Source organism: Narcine bancroftii, chromosome 3, assembly GCF_036971445.1.
Source record: "Narcine bancroftii isolate sNarBan1 chromosome 3, sNarBan1.hap1, whole genome shotgun sequence".
NCBI lineage: Eukaryota > Metazoa > Chordata > Chondrichthyes > Torpediniformes > Narcinidae > Narcine > Narcine bancroftii.
The window spans coordinates 344,239,887-344,264,200 of record NC_091471.1 but is presented as its reverse complement, the minus strand read 5'-3'; the positions used below and the strand labels follow the sequence as shown (position 1 = coordinate 344,264,200).

The following is a 24,314-nucleotide window of genomic DNA, read 5'->3' as shown; positions in this document are numbered from 1 at the left end:
ATACGCTTATCTTTGTGAGGTTTTTCAGTTGGTTGTTTTTCCAGACTCTTTTGTGTAGTCTTCCAAAGGCGCTATTTGCCTTGGCGAGTCTGTTGTCTATCTCATTGTCGATCCTTGCATCTGATGAAATGGTGCAGCCGAGATAGGTAAACTGGTTGACCGTTTTGAGTTTTATGTGCCTGATGGAGATGTGGGGGGGCTGGTAGTCATGGTGGGGAGCTGGCTGATGGAGGACCTCAGTTTTCTTCAGGCTGACTTCCAGGCCAAACATTTTGGCAGTTTCCGCAAAGCAGGACGTCAAGTGCTGAAGAGCTGGCTCTGAATGGGCAACTAAAGCGGCATCGTCTGCAAAGAGTAGTTCACGGACAAGTTTCTCTTGTGTCTTGGTGTGAGCTTGCAGGCGCCTCAGATTGAAGAGACTGCCATCCGTGCGGTACCGGATGTAAACAGCGTCTTCATTGTTGGGGTCTTTCATGGCTTGGTTCAGCATCATGCTGAAGAAGATTGAAAAGAGGGTTGGTGCGAGAACACAGCCTTGCTTCACGCCATTGTTAATGGAGAAGGGTTCAGAGAGCTCATTGCTGTATCTGACCCGACCTTGTTGGTTTTCGTGCAGTTGGATAATCATGTTGAGGAACTTTGGGGGATATCCGATGCGCTCTAGTATTTGCCAAAGCCCTTTCCTGCTCACGGTGTCGAAGGCTTTGGTGAGGTCAACAAAGGTGATGTAGAGTCCTTTGTTTTGTTCTCTGCACTTTTCTTGGAGCTGTCTGAGGGCAAAGACCATGTCAATAGTTCCTCTGTTTGCGCGAAAGCCGCACTGTGATTCTGGGAGAATATTCTCGGCGACACTAGGTATTATTCTATTTAGTAGAATCCTAGAGAAGATTTTGCCTGCAATGGAGAGCAGCGTGATTCCCCTGTAGTTTGAGCAGTCTGATTTCTCGCCTTTGGTTTTGTACAGGGTGATGATGGTGGCATCACGAAGATCCTGAGGCAGTTTTCCTTGGTCCCAACAAAGCTTGAAAAACTCATGCAGTTTGGCATGCAGAGTTTTGCCACCAGCCTTCCAGACCTCTGGGGGGATTCCATCCATACCTGCTGCTTTGCCACTTTTCAGTTGTTCGATTGCCTTATATGTCTCATCCAGGGTGAGGACCCGGCTTAGACGTTGAGGGCCACTGTCACAGACAATGCTCTACTGGTCAAAACAGAGAATATGAACAGTCTGATAGGACTAGGGCACAGATTGCATTCTGATCACCACACTGTGGATGGTATTTGAGGATGTTTTTATTTTACTCCCACCTCACTGACAAAAGGCAAAGGAGGAAAAACCCAACACCCAACCCCAACCAACCAATTTTCCCCTGCAGCCGCTGCAACCGTGTCTGCCTGTCCCGCATCGGACTTGTCAGCCACAAACGAGCCTGCAGCTGATGTGGACTTTTACCCCCTCCATAAATCTTCGTCCGCGAAGCCAAGCCAAAGAAAAAATAGGGTGAGGACATTGGTGACAGGAACAACATTTTATCCCTAATTGCCTTTGAACCTAGGAGGTAATTGGTGGGTCTGAGGTTGAGTGCAAGTGAGTCTAGGCAAGGATGGCAGATTGGTTTGCCTTGAAGTATATCATTAGTTGATGTAACTCAAAAAAAATTAACTTTGAGGAAAGGTTAGTTAGCATGGGAATATTTTCTTTGAAACAGGAGTGTGGGGAAATTTAATTACCTGTGTGGCTACAGCAAGCAAGAATTTTGGTGCATCTTTACATTATATCCATCAGCATAAACATGCATCTCATCAATAGGAAGGACCTTGGAGTCAAAAGTTAGGTCAAAGTAACTGGCAGACAGATTGGAGGAGAAATTTCCTACCAAGGATGCTGCGGATCTGGAACCCACTTCCTGAAAAGATGGTTTAAATGGAAACCTTCACCATGTCAAATATAAATTAATGCTTAAATAGATTGAAGAGCTAATAACCTACTGGTTATGAACTCAGAGCTGGAAGGTGCAAACATTCTGGGTAGCTGCCTCTCAACCAGTGTAACTGTGATGTTTCTGTGTTGCAAGTGTTCTGATTCTCAGAAAAATGACCAGATAATTCAATTTCTCGTAGTAATGTGTTGCCACTCCTTGCATAGATTGCAAGAAACTCCTTGCTCAGTCAAATATGCATTTGACTGCTCTTTGAGGAATCTCCCCAAGGAAAATTGAGGTGGTATTTTGTCTCTGGGCTCATAGCTGTTTTCTGACTGAGATATTTGAGGTGCAGAAGTGTAACTTCCTTTTGAAGGTTACAATTTTTGATGAATTGTTCTCTTTTGAAATGGAGGGAAACCCCAGAGCAATTCTAAGTTCTCCTTTTCTAATAAATATAGATTCAGATATCACTGCTGTTAAAACCATTATCACCATGGAGCTGAAACGTCAATAAGGCTGCATCGACCAGACATTTATCAAGATAATAAAGCAATTTTAGTGACTTGATTCTACCAATCCTGAAACAGCATTCTCACCAATCCTTTGAATAGATAGTATTGGAAACTTGTCCTTTCATTAAAATTATGTTCAAAAATATTGTCCTTGTCAGTAGAAATTAGAGTTGGAATCACTGTTATATTTATACTTGTTCTGTGTTTTGACCAGTAAAGCATTGTCAAAAATAACTGAACAATTTAAAAAATATTGTCTTTACCTTATCTGGCCGGAAACCTCCCTCTAGGGAAACATGATAATGAGTACTGGAGATGTGGAAAATAACCCAGTGCCAAAGGAAGGATGCAGTAAAATGGATAGAAGCAACAAACAAATTATTCATAAAAGGTAGAGATCTGTGTAAGAGAGAAAGATAAATGGTGGTTCAGGGCTGACAACTGGTTCGAGCTCCTCAAAGAGGGCAGCACGAAGGACCCGTGAACTATTACAGAAACCATTATGTCCTTGAATGGTACGGTGGATGTAGTGTAGTTAGTTACTAAGTGGGCATCACGTAAAATAGCCTGAATACGCCTGGGATTGTCTGATGTCGGAAGCTAAGCAGGCACAGGACTGGTCAGTACTGGAGGAGAGACCAGCTAAGAACACCAGGTGCTGTAGGATTCTACAGTAGGGGAGGCACTAAATAAAGTGGCAACTCTCAGCCTGCCTTTCGGTAGACAAAAGTTAAAGAATTTCATGTATGCTACATTTCTTGACAATAATTAAATTTATTTATTTTTTTACCTTAACCTTTTACCTGACTAGTCTTATCACTTTTGGTCTGTTTTCTGATTTAAAAGTAGTTGATGCTTCAGGTCTTGGACCCTTCGTGCATTAACTGTTTCTCTTTCCAAATGCTGGGGACCTGCTGAGTTTCCAACATTGTGTTCTTTTATTTAATTTCAGATTCACAGCTTCTGCTTTTTTTAAAAAGAAAAAAAAACTATTGACTGTTTTACAGCCTCATTCACATTCCCTTTAGGAGATCTCTGGTCACTTTACATCTTGTAAATACCTTTTGTGGCAAATGTTACGTCAAAAATGAGCAATCCAATTTAAAACGGCAAGCTTCTGCAAATACTGTTAATCACTAGATCTGTTTTTGTGATTTTGACTGAGGGGCAAGATGGCGTAAGGAATAGACGTGCCTTGGGAAATATTACAACTTGACGGAAGAGACTGTGGTTTAAAGTCTCAAACGAAGATGATACCTGTAATTGTGTGGCACACCTTCATTGCTGTGGAAATGTATCTCCTGAGATCTTGGTACTCAAATCTCTGAAATGGGATTGTGTTACCGATTGAGTCAAAGCAGACATGCTTCATTTATGAAGCATTTTTTAATGTTAAAAAATAGTTATTTGGACATGGACTGGAGTGTGGAGCCAAAATAACTGCTGGAGGAACTCAGCAGATCCAGCAGCATCGAGGGAGGCAGAGGGATGGTCGAAGTTTTGCGTTGAGAGACTACATCAGGAGTTAAGAGATTATAATGGAAAATGGATGGTCATACTACTGACGTAAAGTGTGTGAATTGTAACGGCGATTTCTCCCACTGATACCACAAGACTGCTTGCCTTGAGCATCAATTTTTCTGCATCGTCCACCCGTGACAGAAGCCAATGTTCCAGGTGCCACTTTGTATTGAATGTAAATTTGAGACAAGTGTGGGAAATTGGCTGGCAAGCTGCTTGTAGCACTAGCGCCTTACCATGGTTACACAAAATCACCACTGGATGTCAAGAATTTTTTCTCTGAAGTAAAGGAAGCTAATTATTAGATTTTTATTCTTTCGACGGTTAAGCTGCTGTTTCAGGCTTGAGCCTGTATATTAAAGGGAATCCAAAAAGTTGAGAGTTATTTTGCTTCAAGAGGCAGTTGTTCTTGTTTGGTTTAAAAGTGCATTTACTGCTGTGAGTTTCAGAAAGACCTTAATTCAACATTCCAGTGAAATGCAGCAGCAACGAGAGTTTATTGGGTCATATTTTTAGTTTTACTAGAGTTGTATGGCTCCAGTTTGACTTATAAGATTATGCAGCTTTCAGCATTCTGCACATCGCTTGGCTTAATTTTGTTTTCAAGAAGTTGCAAGGCCAAAATATATTGCCCATTCCCCCCAAATGCTCTTAAGACACCACCATGAACTATTGCAGTCTTTAGGACTTGATCCTAATGTGGACAAGTGAGATTTGTGTAGATGGGCAAGAGTGATTGGTATAGACATGGTGAGCCAAGGGGCCTGTTTCTGTGTTGTATCATTTCGCACAATGACTTGTGGTGAAAATACTGGAGAGTGCTGGTCAGCTGGGAGTTCCAGGATTTAGACACAATGAAAATGAAGGATAATTGATGTATCTCCTGATGAAAATAGCACGCGTTTTGTAATAGGAGTGCACAAGTACTGGTCATCCCAAATATCTATAGCTCCTCTCCTTGGTGGTGCAGGTACTGTCAGAGTCACTGCATTACCCTTGTCAGTGACACCTATTACCAGCTCCCATTTCATTTAGTGTGAGTATCACTTTAAGGGCGAGTACAGCCTTGGGGAGATTGGGTGGCAAGAGCTAGTACAGGCTGTACCCAAAGTTGGAGAGGAGAAAGGACATTAGGTGCTTTTCCCTGGGACACAGGTGACAAGAGAGTCCTGCGTGTGGAACACTGAAGAAACAAACATTTTATTGTCCAGTGGTCAATAATGACTCCATGTGATAATGGACAATTCAGCTGATTCTCCCTGTCGGGAATTATTGAACCGTGACCGAAGGAAAGGACGCTTTGATTGATCTGTACATGGGTTGTGGAAGTCGCATGTTTCAATTTCCCCCTAGGCAAGGAAAGGAGGAGTTGTGTCAACAGTCAGTGTGACAGGCCATTTCTCTGGAAGAAATTCGACGGCGATTGTGAGTTTTCAGCAAAATCAGTCACTCTGTCTCTCCCACCTCCTTCTGTTCAAAATTTGTGTTTTAGCAATGGATTTCTTAGACTGAATTTTGGACTGACTTTCCAGAATTATACCCAAGCTGTAATGGTTTGGGTAATACACAGGCACACACACGTTTTTGATTTGACCAATATATTATTAGTAATAACTAATAAATATAGTGTTTAAAAATAAAAAAAATATAACACTGCCTTGGTGAATTTCTATTGCTGCAGGTCTGCGACGTAACACATCCAATGGAGCCACAGTATGTTGTGGTGAAGAAAATGTGTCGAGGTGGTGGTTTGGTTCCAGTCAATTGCACTGCCTTGTCCTGGATTACATCAGTGATCTTGAGTATTGTTGAAGCAGTACTTATCCAAGCAGAATATTCCATTAATGTTCAGTCTTGTTCCTTGCTGAAAGGCTTTGAGATGTCAGGATGCCTGACCTCTGGTCTCCTCTTTCAACCACAATATCTGTATGGTTTTTCTAATTGATTTCTGGTCATTGGTAATGTCCAATTTGTTAATACAGGTGGACACCACAATTGTAATGCAATTAAATGTCAAGATATTTATACTCTTGCCATTTATCATGCCGTGGTGGCATACCATCTAGATCTTGCTGCATTTGCTTAGGAGTTTTAGATGGCATTGAAATTATGTGAACAATTCCCACTTCTGTGCTTTCATGGATATAAGGAAGACCGTTAACAAAGTGCTTATGAAATCTAGTTATAATTGTAATGTAGCAATTAATTAAGGTGACATGTGAGTGGAAACAAAAAGGTTGAGAACCACTGGTTGGGGTGAAATGAGGTGCTGCTCTCTATAGCGTTATTTGAATCTTCCAAGATGTCCTCCCTCAATAGTGAAGTAATGCATTCCTTGTCAAACAGTGCAGTGTCACTTCCTCGTAACCACTGTTTCGACTGAAGGTTCTGCAGCCTCGAATATAGTTGCCAGTCCTGCCTGTCCTTCAACCATTTGTCAGTGATGGCCACAGTATCATTGCCCCATGTGCTAATTAAAGCTCCGAGTTAATCTACCTTAATAGTTACTCTTTTCATTAAAATAGATGCATTTTAGCTTTGATTACCCTCATGCTCTGTTTATTGAACATTTTCTCTTCCTAGTGACTGTCCCTTCCCACCTGAACATTTAATTTTGAGCCTCTTCCCTCTGCCAACACAGTTCAACCCTTTCCTCAACAGCATTAGGAAACCTCCCTGATCAGATGGTTCCATCTGGTTCAGGTGCACACATCACTCTGGTGCAGGTGCCATCTTCCCCACATATGTTCCAAATGATCCAAGAACCTAAAGACTATTCCTCTGTATCATTCCTTCAGTCAGGAATTTGTCTGTCTCATTATTCACGCTTGTGCCATTGGAAGCAATCCAGAGATTCCATCCTTTCTGCTTTTTAAACAATCTTCTGATCTTTAACTCGTCCACTTGGGGCAGGCGGTTGGTGGGGGGGAAGGATTGGGGGTGGTGTAAGACAGCATCCTGCATTAACACATACATTTATTTGCTGTATTTTCTAGATCAATCTTTAATACTTGGAATTTTGTCAGTCAAGTGCAAGTTTACATTTGCTGAATTGCCCACAGAAATGTAGTGTTACACATGGTGCAATAATTTATCCAAAAACAAAATGCATTTTGGAACATTTTCAGTGGGAAATCCAAATCCTGCTCCCTCCGGCCTGAACATCATCCTATCTTGTCTGATGCAAGTCATATATATTTCTCTATTGCAATGAACTTTAGGAGATTCTTATTCAAACATTGAGTTGTACTTGAAGCTGAACACGAGCACGAATTCCTTTGGCAGGAATGAACAAAATTGATACAGAGACTACGACCTATTTATTTTGGCACATTTTGAAGAGTCTTTCACAGGAAAACAAAGTGTAAATATACATATCTCAGTTTGGTGCATGCTGACCTCTGCTTCTTTCAAACATGTTTTAAATTATGTTTCATTGTTGTTAACTTGAACTCCACTGTATGCATAATTTTAGCTTTGTGGTCACAATGGAGAGAAAATTGACATTCGGTAACTTTAGCTGTGGAATTTGACCAAGAGATATCTGCAGATTCATTTGATTAAATATTATGGAGGATGAAAAGGAACATGAGTTACTATTAAAGATGTGACCATGAACTTGGCAGAGTCTGAATATACAGATGCACACATAATAACTAGCCTCCAAAGTATGTTGGTGGTCTCGTTTTAGGCTAACGAGACTGCCACTGTCTTCAGATCCAAGGAGTCATTCATCTTTGATCTTGCTATCAGGAAAAGTAGCCTCTAAGTTGTTGTATATTCCTCCCACCGTAGAAGACACTTGCGCGAGACGTGGTTTATCCTTTGTGTTCTTTATTTAATCTAAAATGTTCTACTATGTCCCACAATACGAAGCTATTACCTGATGTCACATGCATGCAATTTCCATATCATAAGTGACCAATAAAATACACAACGGTTACTGCATGCAACAGAAAAATGGTCTTTGAATCATTGGGTAGTTTTGATGTTTATAGGGACGCTGCAGTTGACACAAATTATGAAGATTGGCGATGAGGTGCAGTGAGTGAATAGAGGCAAATGGCATGTTAGAATTTATTGAGAGGGTTTGAATTGAGGGGTAAGGAAATCTTGTTGTAAAGTAATAAGTATTTGGTGAAACTCCACCAAGAGTAATGTATAATTTTGGTGTCCTGACCTAAAGAAACTATGTGCTTGTTACAAAGATTGGTTCCTGAGATAGTAGTATTGCTGGATGAGAGGCGATAATAGACTGTATTGTCTAGAATTTAGAAGAATGATATTCAGGGTAGGTGGATCTCCAGGTTGAGCAATCCAGAAACCAAGGGCATGGTTTCAGAGAAAGGGATAGGCTGCTTTGGGTAAACTAGGGAGAAACGTCTTTATTAGGAGGGTGGGAACATTTTAGAATTTTGTCCGTTGGAAGGATGTGGAGGCTTGTCATTGTTTATTGAAAAACTGGGTCAATAGGTTTCTGGACATTAAGGGAATCAGGGAATCTGGGATCAATGTTAGAAAAGAGTGTCTATGTCGTTGAGTCATGATCTTGATGGGTTGGAGGAGGACTGAAGCAATGAGTGGACTGTTGCTATTTCTCAGGCTTGTCAATGTGACTCCTTCAGTCTTGTCCCCAGCTTATAAATTCCCATGTACTTTAGCCCTCAAGAGTGACTTCTGGAAGTGCAGATGGATTGAATTGCTTTTTGACACATGTACTGAGATGCAGTGAAAAGCTCTTTGTGTGCTGCCCAAGCAAGTCAAGCAAGTAGTGTAATTGTACAACCGGTAGTGCAATGAAACAAAAGGGCAGGGTGTAGGGATAGTGATAGAAAACAGTACAGTTAAAAGTGCACGGGTATCAATTTTTCCCAATGAGAGGTCTTTTTGACAGCAGAAAGGAAATTGTCCTTGAATGTGGAGATTTGTATTTTCAAGTACAGGCACATGTTTTGCTCAATGGAAATGGGAGGAGAGAATATGATTGGGGAAGGATGGGTCCTTTAATATTCAAGCAGCTTTCCCAAGACAGCAGGAGGTGTGAATGAAGTTCACGGGAGGGAGGTTGGTTTGTATGAAGGCCTGAGCTATGTTCACATCCCTGCTGTTTCTGGCTGTCTTGGATAGTGCAGTTCCTATATTAGGCTGTGATGTGTGTGGGCAGGAAACCACCTGTGGTGCATCTGCAAAAAGTGATAGACCTCAGGGATGTGACATTATTCTCCAAGGGGGAGTGGGGGGTAGATACTGGTGGTTTCATAGAAAGTCATTGGTGTGCTTTCATGGTCGTAGTATCATCGCTCTGCTGCCTGTTTGTCCTAGATTTGACCCTGTCACTGCTCCTGTACAGCAGTAACACATTTGCACACTTGTTTTTATTTTGCCCCATCCAAAATCTTTGCCATTCCATCTCCTTTATTGTTAGCATTCTGCTTGTATACATCATCAATTTAATCTACCTGACTGCACATCTGCTGTTAGAGATGATCCCTTTGGGGGGTTCGTCTCTGAAATTCCATAAAGTTTACACTCTCAGCATTTTTTAAAAAACTTGCCAACAGACATGAAGTTGGGGGTGGCGTGGGGGTTGTGGTAAGGACCCCTCAAACTAACTGCCTGCCAAATAATATCCTTTGACTGTGACACCCAGAAGTCCATACAGCTTCAAACACTTGGTGAAAAGCAAAGTACTTCCTGATCTCAACACCAGACATCGACTCCAGTTTACATCTGTGCTTACTCTGCAGTGGTAAGATTCTTGTACCTCTTGTACATCTTTTACAAGATCATTCAATAATTATTTCTTTCAGAGTTCAGTTGAGAGTTGCTTCATGTGACTGTCATCTGTTACCATTGTCCATGTGTTTAAGCTTGCCCTGTTTGTGGGTGACGTAGCTTTAATGTGATCTTCCAAGCTAAGATCTAGTCAGAGCATGTTTGTGTCACATGAGCTCCATATTTAGTAGTGGTCACTGTACTTGCTGCATTGTTGCGACTGGGTAGAATAAATTACAAGCAAGTTTAACCGCTGACTGGGGATTTAAAATAAAAGATGGTTGCACACTGGTTAAAACACCCAGCACCACATAATACGTACCTCTTGCAGTGACTAATGCATTTCAGTGTGATTTGTATCTTTATAACAGAAGCTTTTAACTGTGGAACCACAAAGGAAGAGGAAAGTGGAAGAGTAATAAGTTGAAGCTGGCCTAATGAGCAGGTTCAGTGACAATATGGCCTGCCTGCTGTGACAACAGGACTGAAATCCAAATTGATCTGGTGGCATTCACAAAGCATTTTAATCTTTGCGCTATAAATGGCCAATCAGTGTGGATGTCCAAGCATAATTATGCAATTTTGAATTTCAGTGCTAGGTTCTCGATGTGTTTTTTTTTAAAAAGTGAGACATGTCCGAAGACATTTCCATCTTAAAAAAAAAAAATGCTTTGTGCATCAAAAGTCTGAAACAAAGAAAAACTAAGTGTGCTTGCATCAACACCTCGGTAACAATATTCAAACTGAGGCAAAATTATTTTCTTCCTAAAGAGGAAACATGTCATTTATAATTAAGTCAATTTACAATTAAAACCTAATTGCAACAAATATTCATCAAGTGAATTTAAGTTTATTTACCGTACCTCCTTACTGAGCTTGCAAGATCTTCTCATTGTGTAAAAATATTGATTCTACTTGACCTGAAAATCAAATGTAGAAGAAAGCCTGGTCATACAATTAATTTTACTTTGGATCCATAGAAGATTAAAAGCAGGTTTGTAGTTGTGCGCTGATCAAAAGAAGTCAAATTATTATTAATACCTCCTGATCATGTTGCTTTTATTATTGAATTCAGTACAATTCTGTTTTGATTCTCCCATGTCCTAAAAGGCTTCTTGTGCCAAGTTGAAAACTGTCCGATTAACTGCAGAGGTCATATTATTGAATTTTTTTTGCATCAACATTAAGTTCTGTTTTTTTTTCAAAAAGAAACAGAAGCTGAAGGTTTCCTTTTTTAATTATTTTTGTTATAGATTATGTTTCAGTAATAAAATTAACCACAAGGGAAAGTAAGAATTTGTTCATGAAAAACAGGGTTGAAATGGCTCACTTGAACTGATGACATTGACTTCAGATTGTTTTGCACTGTTTTTCAAACTGTTGAGAACATCTCATTTTTCAGTTGAGATAGTATGTGATACAGTGGGTACAATGTAGTTTGAACATGCTCTTCTGTTGAGTCGTATCAGTGATCCAGCAAGTATCTTAACTGCAATTTCTGCACCGAATGGAGTGTGTTGGAGCTATTCCTGAATTCAGATCACTGAACGCACAGGAGCAATTGGCAAAGCAATTGGAATGAGGGATGCATAAATTAGAAGAATGAAGGAGGTACAGAAAATCTTTTGGGTTGGGAGATTTAACGTTAATGTGGAGGAGCAAGCCATGGCTGGCGCAACATCTTTACAGCACCAGCATTAGGGGTTCGAATCCTGCTCTGTAGTGAATTTGTATGTTCTCCCCAAGGCTGCATGGGTTTCCCTGGGGGCTCCGGTTTCCTCCCACCATTCAAGAACCTACCTGGGGTGTAGGTTAATGGGGTATAAATTGGCGGCACGAACTTGTGGGCCGAAATGGCCTGTTACCATACTATATGTCTAAATTTTAATTAAAAAAAAATGGAGAGGCTTGAGACCAAGCGAGGAAATTTTAAATCTGAGGCATTGCCAGCCTCAGATGGTTAACATGGGAGCGCAAGCTGTGCTGTGCTTGAGAACAGTCAGCAGACTAATTAAACCTATGGGAAGTGAGGCAAATCTGGAAATTACAAATTCAGGGTTGGACATTTCAGCAGGAGATAGCAGTGGCAGGTCCATGCTCAGGAGGTGGAAGTTCAGACAGATGCTGAAGCAGATCTGTGGACACCTCGTCTCCAGGTCTAATGACACACCAAGGTGGTCACTGGCAGAGTTAAATGTAAGATCAGGAATGCAGCCACTGCATAGGAGCTCGATCTTGAGGTGGAGAATGAAGCTCCAGTCTTCCCAGTGTTTAGTGGAAGGAGTTACTGCCCATTCTTAACTGGACAGGCAGTGTAACAGAACTGGTTTAGTTTCTCTTTGGTATAGTTGTTTTAAGTAATTAAATTTCAGGCTCTCAGTATATTTTTACATTTTTTTTATTTTTAAGAAAACCTTGAGAAAATTACATTTTATTTCTACCCTAGATAATTGGTTGTCAAGTTAACAGAGAACCAGAGGGCTCAACAGTGCGATATACACGTTGGATTAATGGCTTGACACAGGAACAACTGCTTACTCAGGTAGGACTGATTTTCTCTTTTTAACTTGAGTACATAATACCATCTCTCTTGTTATGTAGGAGGTCTGCAAGTCACTGGCACAAGAACCTATCAACTACTACCAGGTTGATTATGCTGGTGGGAACCACATTGAAGTTGTCATTATTCTTCTGACCACTTTGGAATTCCTGGAGTTGGTTTTGAAACGCAACAGAAGTATCCAGCTGAATTTGTATTTATCCCAGTCTTACCTGATGCCACCTTCAGGAATTCGGGAAGCCTTTGTCCTTGCAAAGCTGCCAAGGATCATACTTTAGTGGTTTGGCACAACCCCTTAGCATTTATGGGCCCCCTTCCCCATGAAACAGTCAAGTTTAGTTGGTTGATTCCAAACTTCTCTATCACCAACTACATTTTGAAAAAAAAAGAAATATTTTATGATTTCAGTCCATGGCCACCCTTAAATGTGGCTTCCAGGGACCCCTGTTGAGAATGGCTGCTATACAGCATCACTCCAACAAAAAATTTGTGCAAGCATATTTATTCCCCGTACATTGCTTCAAACAAATGAAATCATTAATTCAAGAATGTTAGGGGCAGCATGTTTTGTCAGATGGCATGTTGCATTCATGTGATGGGAGTATGAATTGATGCAATTGGATTCACCATTTTTGGCTGCTTTATAAGCCTGCCACTTTCTCCCACCTTTTCCTTCATTATGGGAGGGTTTTGGGTGGATTGGAAGCAGTTTTAAAATGGCCACATCCAGCTCTGAGTCAAGCTAGCGGCCTTGTACACCCATGACCCATTGTTTGTCTACATTTATCATCATTTAGACACATGATGACATGATTCATCTCTTATCTTCCAACTTAACTATTGGTCAGGATACTTGGAAGTATTTTGAGAATTCATTGAAGTCTTTATCTCTGTTATCTGCTGCAGATGCCTATTTTTAACCTGCATACATTGTTTGGTTCTTTTATACAACTTCGGTCTTTAAAATCAGGCTTGGTAAAGACAGAATTGAAGAATTCAATAACTGAAGAAGGCTTTGGGGCCTGAATCTTTACCTGCTGAGTTTCTCCAGCACTTTTGTATACTGAAAAGACCTGAAGCTGCTTCTGTGAATGGAAGGCCCCTTTATTACCACCATTATTGGCTGCTTCTCATTCTCTTTGTGCATGATTTTCTTTTTCATGAACCAGGAGGAACAAGTGATGCATTGATAGCAGTAACTACTGCAATCCTGATCAGGCTTGAAATCTGGGATTTCATCCTGTGATGCACTTGAGAAAGCTTGCTATGTTGTGTGGCTTCCATAGCGCCTTCAGAGAATAACTTTGCTGTGCTTGGGTTTTTAGTTGCTAGGCAGTCGAGGGCATATGTGAGGAAGTGCTACTCTTCTCGAACTGTGGTTTGGGCATCAAGAAAAGAGTAAATATCTGTCATTCTGCCTTGATATTCTTGGATGCACAAGTACTGAATCTGTTCTGCACTGTAGCTAACTGGTGGCTCTCAACAGAACTGCAAACTTGGTATAATGTAAAAAAACAATGCTGGAAAAGCTCAGCAGGTCAAACAGAGTATCTTGCAAAAATAAAGATGCATAACCAAAGTTTTGGGTTTGAGCCCTTCAAGTATGACAGCAAAATGGAACCTGATTAGAATGGTTAGGGGTGCAGGGGGAGGAGCACAGTCCCACAGGTAACAGTGGATAAGGAGGGAGGGCACACCAGAAAATAGGGTGGGGGAGCTCAATGGTTCTGGGACTGAAGAGAAAAGGGACAGAGGGATAGGGAAGAGAGGGAGAATGGGAAGTGATCTAGCAGAAACTAGAGAAGTCGATGTTAATGCCATCTGGTTGGAAAGTGACCAGATGGGAATATTAGGTGTTGCTCCTCCAATTTATGGGTGGCCCTGGTTTGGCAGTGCACAAGGCAGTGAACAGACATGCCGATGTGGGAGTGAGGCACAGAATTGAAATGGTTGCCCACAGGGAGATCCCTATCATGTAGACAGAGTGAAGGTGCTCAATGAAGTGATCAGTCTCTCTGATGTAGAGAAGGCCACAACAGGAACAGCGGATGCATGTGATGACTCCTGCCAGATGTATAAGTGAAGTGTTGCTTTATTTGAAAGGACTGTTTGGGGCCCCAAATTGTTGGCTTGTGGGCTGAAAAAGCCTGTTACTGTGCTGTATGGATGTCTAAATGAAATTATAGAAATTTTTTTTAAAGGTGCATAGAGGGTAGATGAGGCAGAGCAAGTTGATGTTATTTATGTGGATTGTAGCAAATTAGGTCTCCCGGTTCTTTGGTATGGAAGATCAGGGTGCACAGGAAAGGAAGCCAACTACTTAACTGGATAAAAAAAATATTAGCTCAATGATGAGAGTCAGAGTGGTTGTTTCAGACTGTAAGGCATTGACCAGTGGATTGTCTTAGGGGTCAGTGCTAGCACCTGTGCTTTTTGTTATACAGGTACTCCCGACATGACTATAATTGGGACAGAGTGATAGGTCACGTCTTAAAGAGGATATGTCGGAATTTTGTCCGCGTGAAAATTTTTTTTAAAGTATAAAATTTACACTGATTATCTAGTATTTGGCAAACATAAGAGCCAAAATGTGTGTATTTACTTTGTTAGATGGTGTCCATAGGCTGGGCGTGGACATCTTGATTCTTGTGTGCGTGCATGTTGAGTTCACGTATTAGAGTTCAGTTGGGGCATGCACGAGATTTAAGGGCGCTAATTCAATATCGTCAGGCACGTGCTTTATCTTGTGCCTCCAGCAAATGGCCTGTAGTCATTGTGTACTCCAGTATGGGAGACAGCAAGAGTGACTGACAAGGAGATATTTGTAGCCTTTAAAATGCATTCCTTGAGGTGCGCCCGAACTGATCCTCAGTGAGGAGGTGGTGTTGTTTCCTGATTCATACTGACTGTGGTCTTCCAATGGGGAAGTTAAGGATCTGGTTACAGAGACCCAGGTTTTAAACCTTGCTGACCAGTACTAAGGGTATGATGGTGTTGAAATCTGACCTGTAGTCCATGAAAAGTAGCCTGATGTACGTATTTCTGTAGTCTAGGTGATCTAGGGCTACTATGGAGTGATTATGGTGGTAGGTGAATCACAGTGTGTCCAGATCTTTACTTCCATATGAATTAATTCTGGCCAGGACCAATCTCTCAAGATGTGAATGGTACTGGATGTTAGTTTTTGGATCCTGCATTGTTACACTGAGGTCCAAAGCAAGTTCTGGGCCTAGTGTAACCTTCTTAACATTGAATTCAACTACTAACTTGGTTTCCATCTGTATCAGGCATCCATCTGTGATATTGATTCAGCTTATTTGGCTTTACTCGCTTAATTTCATCTGGGGCAAAGGACATGCCTGGACTGACCTGCCAGGCAGGTAATTCTGCTCTGCATTTTGCAGCTCCTATATTCTTGTCTATTCTCTCACTCTCAAGTAGTTCCCATTCATTCATTAACCTGATATCCATTTATTTTTACAGCTTAATCCTGCTGATCACCATAGTTTTACCCTATCAGAAACCTCTCAACCTCCATAACCCTCCCTGTAGCTTCAATAGCTTCATTTGTCTCCCCTGTTCTGACCTCGAACCTTGAGAAAGAGTCTCTTACCCCTTTTACACAGTACTTGGAAGCTTGGTATTATCTGCCTTTTGAGGGCTGTGTGAATGCACCGAAGACGGATTGATTCGGGGGTGGGGGGGGGGGATTCCTAAACTTACCCGGCTTTGATCTGCCAAGGTAGGTGGTATCAGAGGTGGAACGTATTGATGCGGGACCAGTCTAAAAGGGTGAACCGTCCTACTGTGCTACACGGCCAGAAATCTGGGATTTCATCCTGTGATGCACTTGAGAAAGCTTGCTATGTTGTGTGACTTCCATAGCGCCTTCAGAGAATAACTTTGCCGTGCTTGGGATTTTAGTTGCTAGGCAGTCGAGGGCATATGTGAGGAAGTGCTTTGGGAAGCCTGATTTCTGTGTAAAAAGGACTCACGGACCCATCTTCCAGAGACGCAGCTTCTCAGTGTAAAAAGGGCTTCTGACGAGAAACGTTGACTTGGTTCATTGCCCACAGATGCAGCCTGATTTGCTGTCTACTTCCAGCATTTTCTGTTGATATTTTTAAGATATCCAGCATTGGCAGGTTTTTTAAAGCTTCATCTACCTCTAGTATTGGTGGGTTAGCGCTGCTAATTGATGAGGTTTTGTGGGTGACCAGATTTTGGAAATCATTGTTTACAAACAATTTTCACCGACCAACAATACCACCTCACATCCTCCCTTCCACCAACCAAATCAGACACTTGCTAATTGTGCCCGTTGACTGTACATTTTAAATAAAAGGATTTTTTTAAAAAATGGCAATGTGGACCTGTGGCGAACAGGGAGACAGCAATTTCCCCCGTTTGGGGGATCCAACTTCCAAGTCTGACTGTCGTCAGCTCTGTTCAGGCTTTAAACAGCCTCTAAAAGGAGCTGGCAGTGGTTTATTTTGAAATTCTGTGACTGCGGTGTCTGGCCCAAGGTTGCGGCCCCTATGATTGGCAGCGCCCATGAGGAGTTGCACTCGAAGAAGCGAAGAACTGGCATAGGGCCCCAGAAAGTGGGGAGATCACCCCCTATTTGAGAAGAAGCAGAGGAGATGACCCATGATATGGCCACCTTGGTGGAAGACCAGTGAGGGGCTCCGAGGTGGAATTTAAAAAAAAAAATAGGAGGTGAGCTGTTGGTGACTTGAGGTGAGGCAACCATATGCAGGCTGGGTCAAAGGACTCACACCGGCTGCGGCTGCTGGAGATGGGCTTGATACTGACTGAAAGGGTACCAGGTATCGGAACCGGGATGTCAGAGGATGCTGGAGGCTTCCTGATTGTATCAAAGAATCTGGAGCTTGGGTTGCTGATGGTTTGGTACTGAAGGCTTTTTGGCTGCCGAAGTGCTGGAGATGAAGCCATGGACGTTCAGTGACCGGGGGGGAGGTGCGGCTTTCTCTGGCTATGAGGTGCGCCGGGCGATTTCTGTTGATGGCGAATATTTGTCTGCCTTGTAGAAAACTCAAGGAAATTTTGTGTAATATTACATTTTCTGTTTTATTACATGACAATAAAATAATCTTGAATCTTGTTTCCTTGAAGCTTTGCCCAGTTTTCATTCAGGAATGAGACATTTGAATTTCTTGCTTTTAGTAATTCTTGTTTGTCACCAGAGTTAAATAAATCAGGAGGCTATGAACTTAATGATGGAGAAGATGATCTCCCCCCTCCCCCCACCCACTGGGTGTTTTTTGGCTACTGTCTAATTCCTTTTAAAATCAATAACAGAGGAGCTGTGCTGGCACCACCCCCCACACATTTCCCCAAGATCTTCAATATGCTGTCCCGGCTTAGTTTCCTCCCCTTCCGAATTACCAGGCAAAGCAGCTCCGCGTATGTGGGAAATGTTGGGTGCCACAATCCTCCTGCTTCATCCTTCATCAACTCAGCAAGATCGCCTTCAGTAGATGTATACTATAATGCTCAAATTTTTGCTCTGGTGATCTGGGTATTTTTTTTGCTTTTACTTTGCAAAGTTTAAAAAAAAAATCAACAAGGCATAAAATCACGACGGACTCGCACGTCCCTATGTGCATCGTCACTCAGCTAGTGAAGGCAGAAATCTACCTGTCTTGAATGCCTGCTGAATTTCAATCAAATGAAATAACCTAATATCAGGAATCGAACCCTCACCCTATTAGAAAATTCATTACTACATATACCATTGAAGTCTGTATTTGTTTTTTTTAAAATTCCAGTCGCATTTTTAAATAGACCGTGATATTGAAAAATCACAGAACTCTCTGAATCTCCCAGGGTAATTTTGGGATTATATGAATCATCCAGTGAATCCTAGCCCTGAGGGGTGCAGGTTACCTGAAATTGGAGAGCCCAATGTTCATTTAGTTGGGCTGTTGAATGAGGTGCTTAGTCTTCTTGTGTGTTTTTAGAGTGAAACAGACGGCATGGTTAGCACAAATCTGTGATCAGGACCAGGGTTCGAATCCCACGCTGTCTGTAAGAAGTTTATATGTTCTCCCCGCGTCTGCATGGATTTTCCCCAGAGGCTCCGGTTTCATTCCATCCTTCAAAATGTACCAGGGATTTCAGGTCAATTGGGTTGCACGGGCTTGTGATCTGAAACTGTGCTCTATGCCTTTAAAAAAAAAGGAACAAAATCTTCACTAGGTGGATGTGGGAAGGATATTTCGTCGGGGAAGCTAGAATAAGGATTATTCTTCAGACATGAGATCTCAAACATGAGGCAGCATATATTTTCTGGTGATGGCACATGTTGAAAACGCACCTCGAAGGGCAGTGAATGGCTATTTTTAAGCAGCGCTAGATAGATAGTTGATAAGCAAAAGGGTGAAAGGTCACAACAGATCATTCGGAAAGCAAGGTTGAGATTGTGATCGGATCAGCCAAGATCTTATTGAATGGCAAAGCATATTTGAAGAGATGAATGGCCTATTATTCAAGTAGCATTAGCGAAGTATCTATCTTGGATTGCATTTTTGTTTGCCTGTTGCACATTGAACAGGAAATAAGTTTTCTTTTTGTAGAGAGACCCTCTTTTATCAAAATGGATCTGACCCAATTACAAAATAAAATCCTGAGTATTGAAAAGCTCAAGTTCTAAGTCTGTCTTTGTCCTGGAGAAGAAGACACCTTTCTGATTTCTCACAGAGGATAGGAAAAAAGTCACTGATGGAATTTGAAAAAAGTAAACTTGTAGAGATTCTACATTGAACAGTGTACACAACAAAGTGCCTTTGTTATTTCATCAATCAGGAACCATAGATTGACAAATACTCCACTCTACAAACTCCTTGTATTGCAAAAGAAAATTTTGTAATAATAACTACCCAATTCAGACAAATACATTCTATTTAGCAATATCCAAAGATTCTTGCTCATCTCCAGCATTTACATTTCCCACCACATGACTTTTTCTTCAAGAACATAGATATTCAAAATTTGTCTTTTCTCTCACCTGATAACCTCACTTTTTTTCCACATTGCATGTCATTGACCATGTTGCTTCCTCAGCTTATTTGTATCTCCTTGTGCTTCTTGACATCATCATTGCTCCACATTCCCAGCTCTAGCTCCGAAGTAATGGTTTCCTCAACCAAATCTTCAACATGGATGGTGAATAATTGGGTTCAGGCACTAATTTCTGCAATACCTCACTACTTTCAGACTGCTTACCTGAAGTTATTCTTAATGTTCTGTATCCGTGAATCAACTCTCAACCTGAGCTAGAATATTAGCCCCAATTCTCTGCCCTCTAACCTTGTTCGCTAGCCTCCTTTGTGGGACCTTATTGGAAGACTTCTCAAAATTCAAAGTTCAGAATTTTTGTGCATTCAGTCTTGGAATTCTTCTACTGGTTTCTCTAATGTCTGTGCACACTAACAAAAAAACACTTTCAACAATAGGGTGCACAAAAACACTTAGCTAATCATGACTTTCCTTTTATAAATGCATATTGACTCAGCTCAATCTTAAGTGTCTTGAGATAACATTTTTTTAATACACATTTCAGCATCCTTAGTGTTAATAGCAAACTAATAGATTGATAATACCCTGGTTTCCTTCTTCCTCCTTAGCTAAATAAAGGGATCACAGTTTATACCATCCAATATGAAGGAGCCTTTCCAGAACCTATAGAATTTTGATATCAGCTCAGAAACTGTCTAGAGCTACCTCTTTCAAAACTCCAAGATGGAGATAATCCAATCCTTCATATTTACTGCTTTTCAGGCTTGTTAACTGAATATCTTTTTGCTAGTTCATTACTTTTATTTCTTCAACCCTAACCCTAACCCAGGGGATGGTGCTTGCGTTGCGGACTCTAAAGGCTGAGATGATTGAGGCCTCTGGTGGGGTGATGTGGTCTTTGGTGCCGGAGTTGACATTGCCTGTTGCCAGAAGTTGTGGAGACTGCGTGTCAGAGGAGGTGTCCCAAGTGGCGGAGCCAGAGGAGGTGTCCCAAGTGGCGGAGCCAGAGGAGGTGTCCCAAGTGGCGGAGCCAGAGGAGGTGTCCCAAGTGGCGGAGCCAGAGGAGGTGTCCCAAGTGGCGGAGCCAGAGGAGGTGTCCCAAGTGGCGGAGCCAGAGGAGGTGTCCCAAGTGGCGGAGCCAGAGGAGGTGTCCCAAGTGGCGGAGCCAGAGGAGGTGTCCCAAGTGGCGGAGCCAGAGGAGGTGTCCCAAGTGGCGGAGCCAGAGGAGGTGTCCCAAGTGGCGGAGCCAGAGGAGGTGTCCAGGGTGGCAGTCATGGGCCCGGTTCAGGGGTCCTGAAAATGCGTGTCAGGATCTCGTGGGGGAGATGCCGTGAGAGTGGTTTTCGCTTTTTAAAAAAAAAAACACAATTTAACTTCCAGAATCCATCAGATGCTGGGAAATCTGGCATTGACGGCGGCCTTTTTGGATCGGTTGAACGGTCTCTTCTGGACATTTTAACACCTAAAGACATATTTCAGCCTCTCTCTTCTGTAACAATGGCCCAGCCCCTGAAAATCAATGCTCTGGAACTGCAGGATCTGTGTCCAAGATGGCAGCGCCTGTGCTTTGGCGACGAGGGGGGGGGGTTGCAGACTGGGGAAGCAGCAGGACAGTAGAGCGAACCAGAAACAGTTGAAAGACGGAAGGAAATTTTGTTTCATATTTCATGTTCCTCACTACTACATGCTTAAACTAGAAGTTTATTGAATTTATTAAGGTATAATTTTTTTTAAATCATGTTGAACATACACACTACTTGTTGAGATTGCATATTGATGAACCCAACCTTTCTTCAGATATGTTTGACTTGTTTTGAGCCTTTGTGTTTACTAGTGCCTGGAGTCAGGCCAGTGTAACAAACCTGCAAGAGGTTTTGTGCGGCCTCTGGTCTGTGGCACCATGAAATTTCTTAGGATTTGTTCTACGGTGATGATCAGTTGGAAGTTTTTAAGAACCATAGAACATTGCAGCACAGAAAATTTGGCATCTAATAATACATCAAGAAAGGTTTTGTGTCTGAGAAAATGCTCCATGTAATTAAAAACAAGCTTTCTTTGGATTCCATTGTCTATATTCACACGTGGAGGGGGATTTGAGCATTAGTGAGAGGGTAAGTAGTTTTCACATCGCTTTTCTTTCCCCCTCCTCCACCCCCACAGTGACTCACTAGGCTTTGGATTTATTTGAAAGACCGTAAGGACCAAGCAGCTCTCTGATTAAACAACTGCTTCATGATATCCTTGGCCTGTAGTTTATCAAGCCTGATGACACTTAGCTCACATCCTCACTAATATTCAGATTATTTGCGCAGTCATTTCTCGGGACACACTGGGTTACTTCTTAACAGCACAACCGGTGGATCTGGAATGGGGTGTGTGAATTAATAGCCATTTACACCCCCATCTAATTGTATTTTCCCTTGAATTTCAACAGTAGCGATTGACTGGGCAGTGTGTAAAACAGATGGCCAGCGTTATTGCCTGGTTTGAATTCTGGCCAATAAATGATCCTGACCAAGACTTGTTTGCTACTGTCTAGAATGCAATTTTCTGGACTCCACCGTTCTCATGATGAGGTGGAACTCCCTCTTCAAATGTTCCCACGGACATAGCAGTTGAAGGATGAATCTACGAAATAAATGGAGCACAACAGAATCTACCTTGTACTACAAACCCCACTGAGCATTGTGTCAGGACTTGGATCAGAAACACAATTATGGTAAACTTGTCTCGTTTATTGTTTTCCCTGATGTTTTCTTGGGGCAAAAGGGTCCTTCAGAAAATTATAAGAATAATTTAAATTTAAACATCACCGTTTGTGTATTTCATGGGGGAAACTTCCCTTAAAAAAAATGCAAGTCTGACATAGGACCACAAGTCCCCTTTGAGCACAGTTCCTTCTGAAAGGGTTGAGCTGGGATAATTGTCCTTTGTATCCATTTTCCAATCCATGTACATTCATTTTAATCAACAATCTTAATTTTTTTTCTTTTCAAGAAGTTGATTTTTTTTTAAATTAGAAAACTAAGCATCTAGTTTTCGATATTTTGATTCATTCTTTTGTTTCCATTCACATACCAGACAATCATTAAAACTTTGATCAGCAGGTGATTTTTTTTAAGTTTAAAAAAAACACCTAATCTAAAATCAGTTTTACCAACACATTAACAATAATTTCTGAGTAAATTATTGTCAATTCTGTTTAAATACTAATGGTTGTGGTTTGTGTTAGGAGCTAGACGCCTAATGACATTATTCATCCTAATGTTAATCAAGATGATCCTGGGGAGCAGTACGTCAATGGTTTTTGTTTTATTTATGCTTTGCACTTAAATTTAGACATACAGCACGGTAACAGGCCATTTCGTCTCGTGAGTTGGTGCCACTCAATTGCACCCAATTAACCTGGTGTGTTTCGAACGGTGTGAGGAAACTGGAGACCCCCAAGGAAAACCCATGCAGACACGAGCAGAACGTACAAACTCCTTACAGACAGGGGCGATTCAAACCCCAGTCCTGATGGCTGCCGTTGTAACGGTGTTGCGCTCACTGTGCCACTCAGGACATTCTGCTAACCTTGGGACCACTGACTAGGTGGTTTTAGAATGGACTGTGAGCTACTCCCGACATCTTCCAAAAGTTAACTCACAAGTTGTGTATTTTACCTCATCTTCCGCCTGGGCGCCCTCCATTGACTTCTCCAGTTTCTGTAAAGAAAACCCATCTCCTTCCCTCTAGTTCTCATTTTTGCGTGCTCTCTCTTCCCTCTGTCTTCTTTCACAGAGCCAAAATCAATTCTTACCTTTCCTCTTATCATATCCAATGAACACCGGCTGTTGGTCTGCATTTTCCCCCGTTGACTTTAATTAAGATGCCTACCTGCCTTTTGTTTCTACCTTGAAGAGCTGAGGTCCGAAACATCAGTGATGTATGTTTACTTCCTATGAACACTGCAAGACCGCCCGAGTTCCTCCAGCATTTCTGTCTGGTTTTACTACAATCTCAGCATCTGCCGAAGTTCAAAGGGTATGTGGCAACTAACATACTAACTAACAATGTTTATTTTAAGCACTTGGCTGCTGACCTACTTGTTAAATGAGTCCCTCAGTGGCGATACTGCTGGTAGCATTCCATTACTGGAGTCTTCTGCATAGACATGAAAGATCACTTAGAAGGTCAGAGACCTTGAGGCAGAAGGCAAGGACGTGGCCATCTGCAGTCTATTTAAAGTGAGCATTCAGAGACACAGCATCATTCCTGGATTGTCTGATAAGCATGGTATTCATGGCCAAACTCTTTGGTCTCTTTGAGGGACAAAGTGAGAGAAACTCTCACCTCCCTGTCTACTAAATAATTCCAGGTGGCTGCATTTTTTTTCTTGCCATATTTCTCAATTTGCTGTCCACTGAATAATTTCACAAAGGAACTCTAAAAGTAAAGATTTCACCTCCTTTGATTTCATTGAGGAGAAAATGGCTTTTTGGTCCTGTGGTTTTGCTGCAATGCTAGCTTCCAGTTAATTGACTAGATGTCTATAAGATTCTGCAAAATAGCTTGGAAATTTTTATCATCAGTAAAGGGATTCCACTTCCTTAAATGCCCAGTCTTCCTGGGGAATGAGAAGAAGTGTTTTTAGTAGTGAATGCCCTGCTTCTGGGAAGTACCCATGACTCCTTCATCCCGAGAAAGCTCATACTATCAGACATTATTGATGGTTAAGAGTTTCATTGAATGGCATTAGTGACCAACGAGCAGTTCTAGGCTGCAAGAGACCATTTCCTCACTTGTCATAATTTTGTTTTTTTTTAAATGGAATATTAAAATATTACATAAAACATTTTCCTTTCTTTATGTTCTTTATTTTCTCACAAATAAATCACAACTTCTATAGCAACAGAATATTTTCTGACTTTAAAGAGAGATTTCAATATACACTTTATGTCGAGGTTACATTTTTAAAAATATTTTGACCTTCACTGA

The 24,314-nt window shown here is 41.6% G+C and overlaps 1 protein-coding gene across 9 annotated transcripts in view; it reads left to right on the top strand.

The window, feature by feature from the left end:
* Nucleotides 1–24,314, top strand: part of b3gntl1 (UDP-GlcNAc:betaGal beta-1,3-N-acetylglucosaminyltransferase-like 1) — a 392,999-nt gene that overhangs the window by 35,034 nt on the left and 333,651 nt on the right. For 6 of the 9 annotated variants that reach the window (XR_011354723.1, XR_011354721.1, XR_011354724.1 and 3 more), the window contains one exon: nt 12,180–12,275. Coding sequence is in view for 1 of the 9 variants with exons in the window: in XM_069929539.1 (XP_069785640.1) it covers nt 12,180–12,275 (96 nt within the window). In the remaining 8 variants the exon portion in view is untranslated. Of the gene's footprint in view, nt 1–9,665; nt 9,708–11,175; nt 11,345–12,179; nt 12,276–21,922; nt 22,054–24,314 lie in introns of those variants that run through there. The other 3 variants (XR_011354729.1, XR_011354726.1, XR_011354727.1) reach the window with 3 other exon arrangements.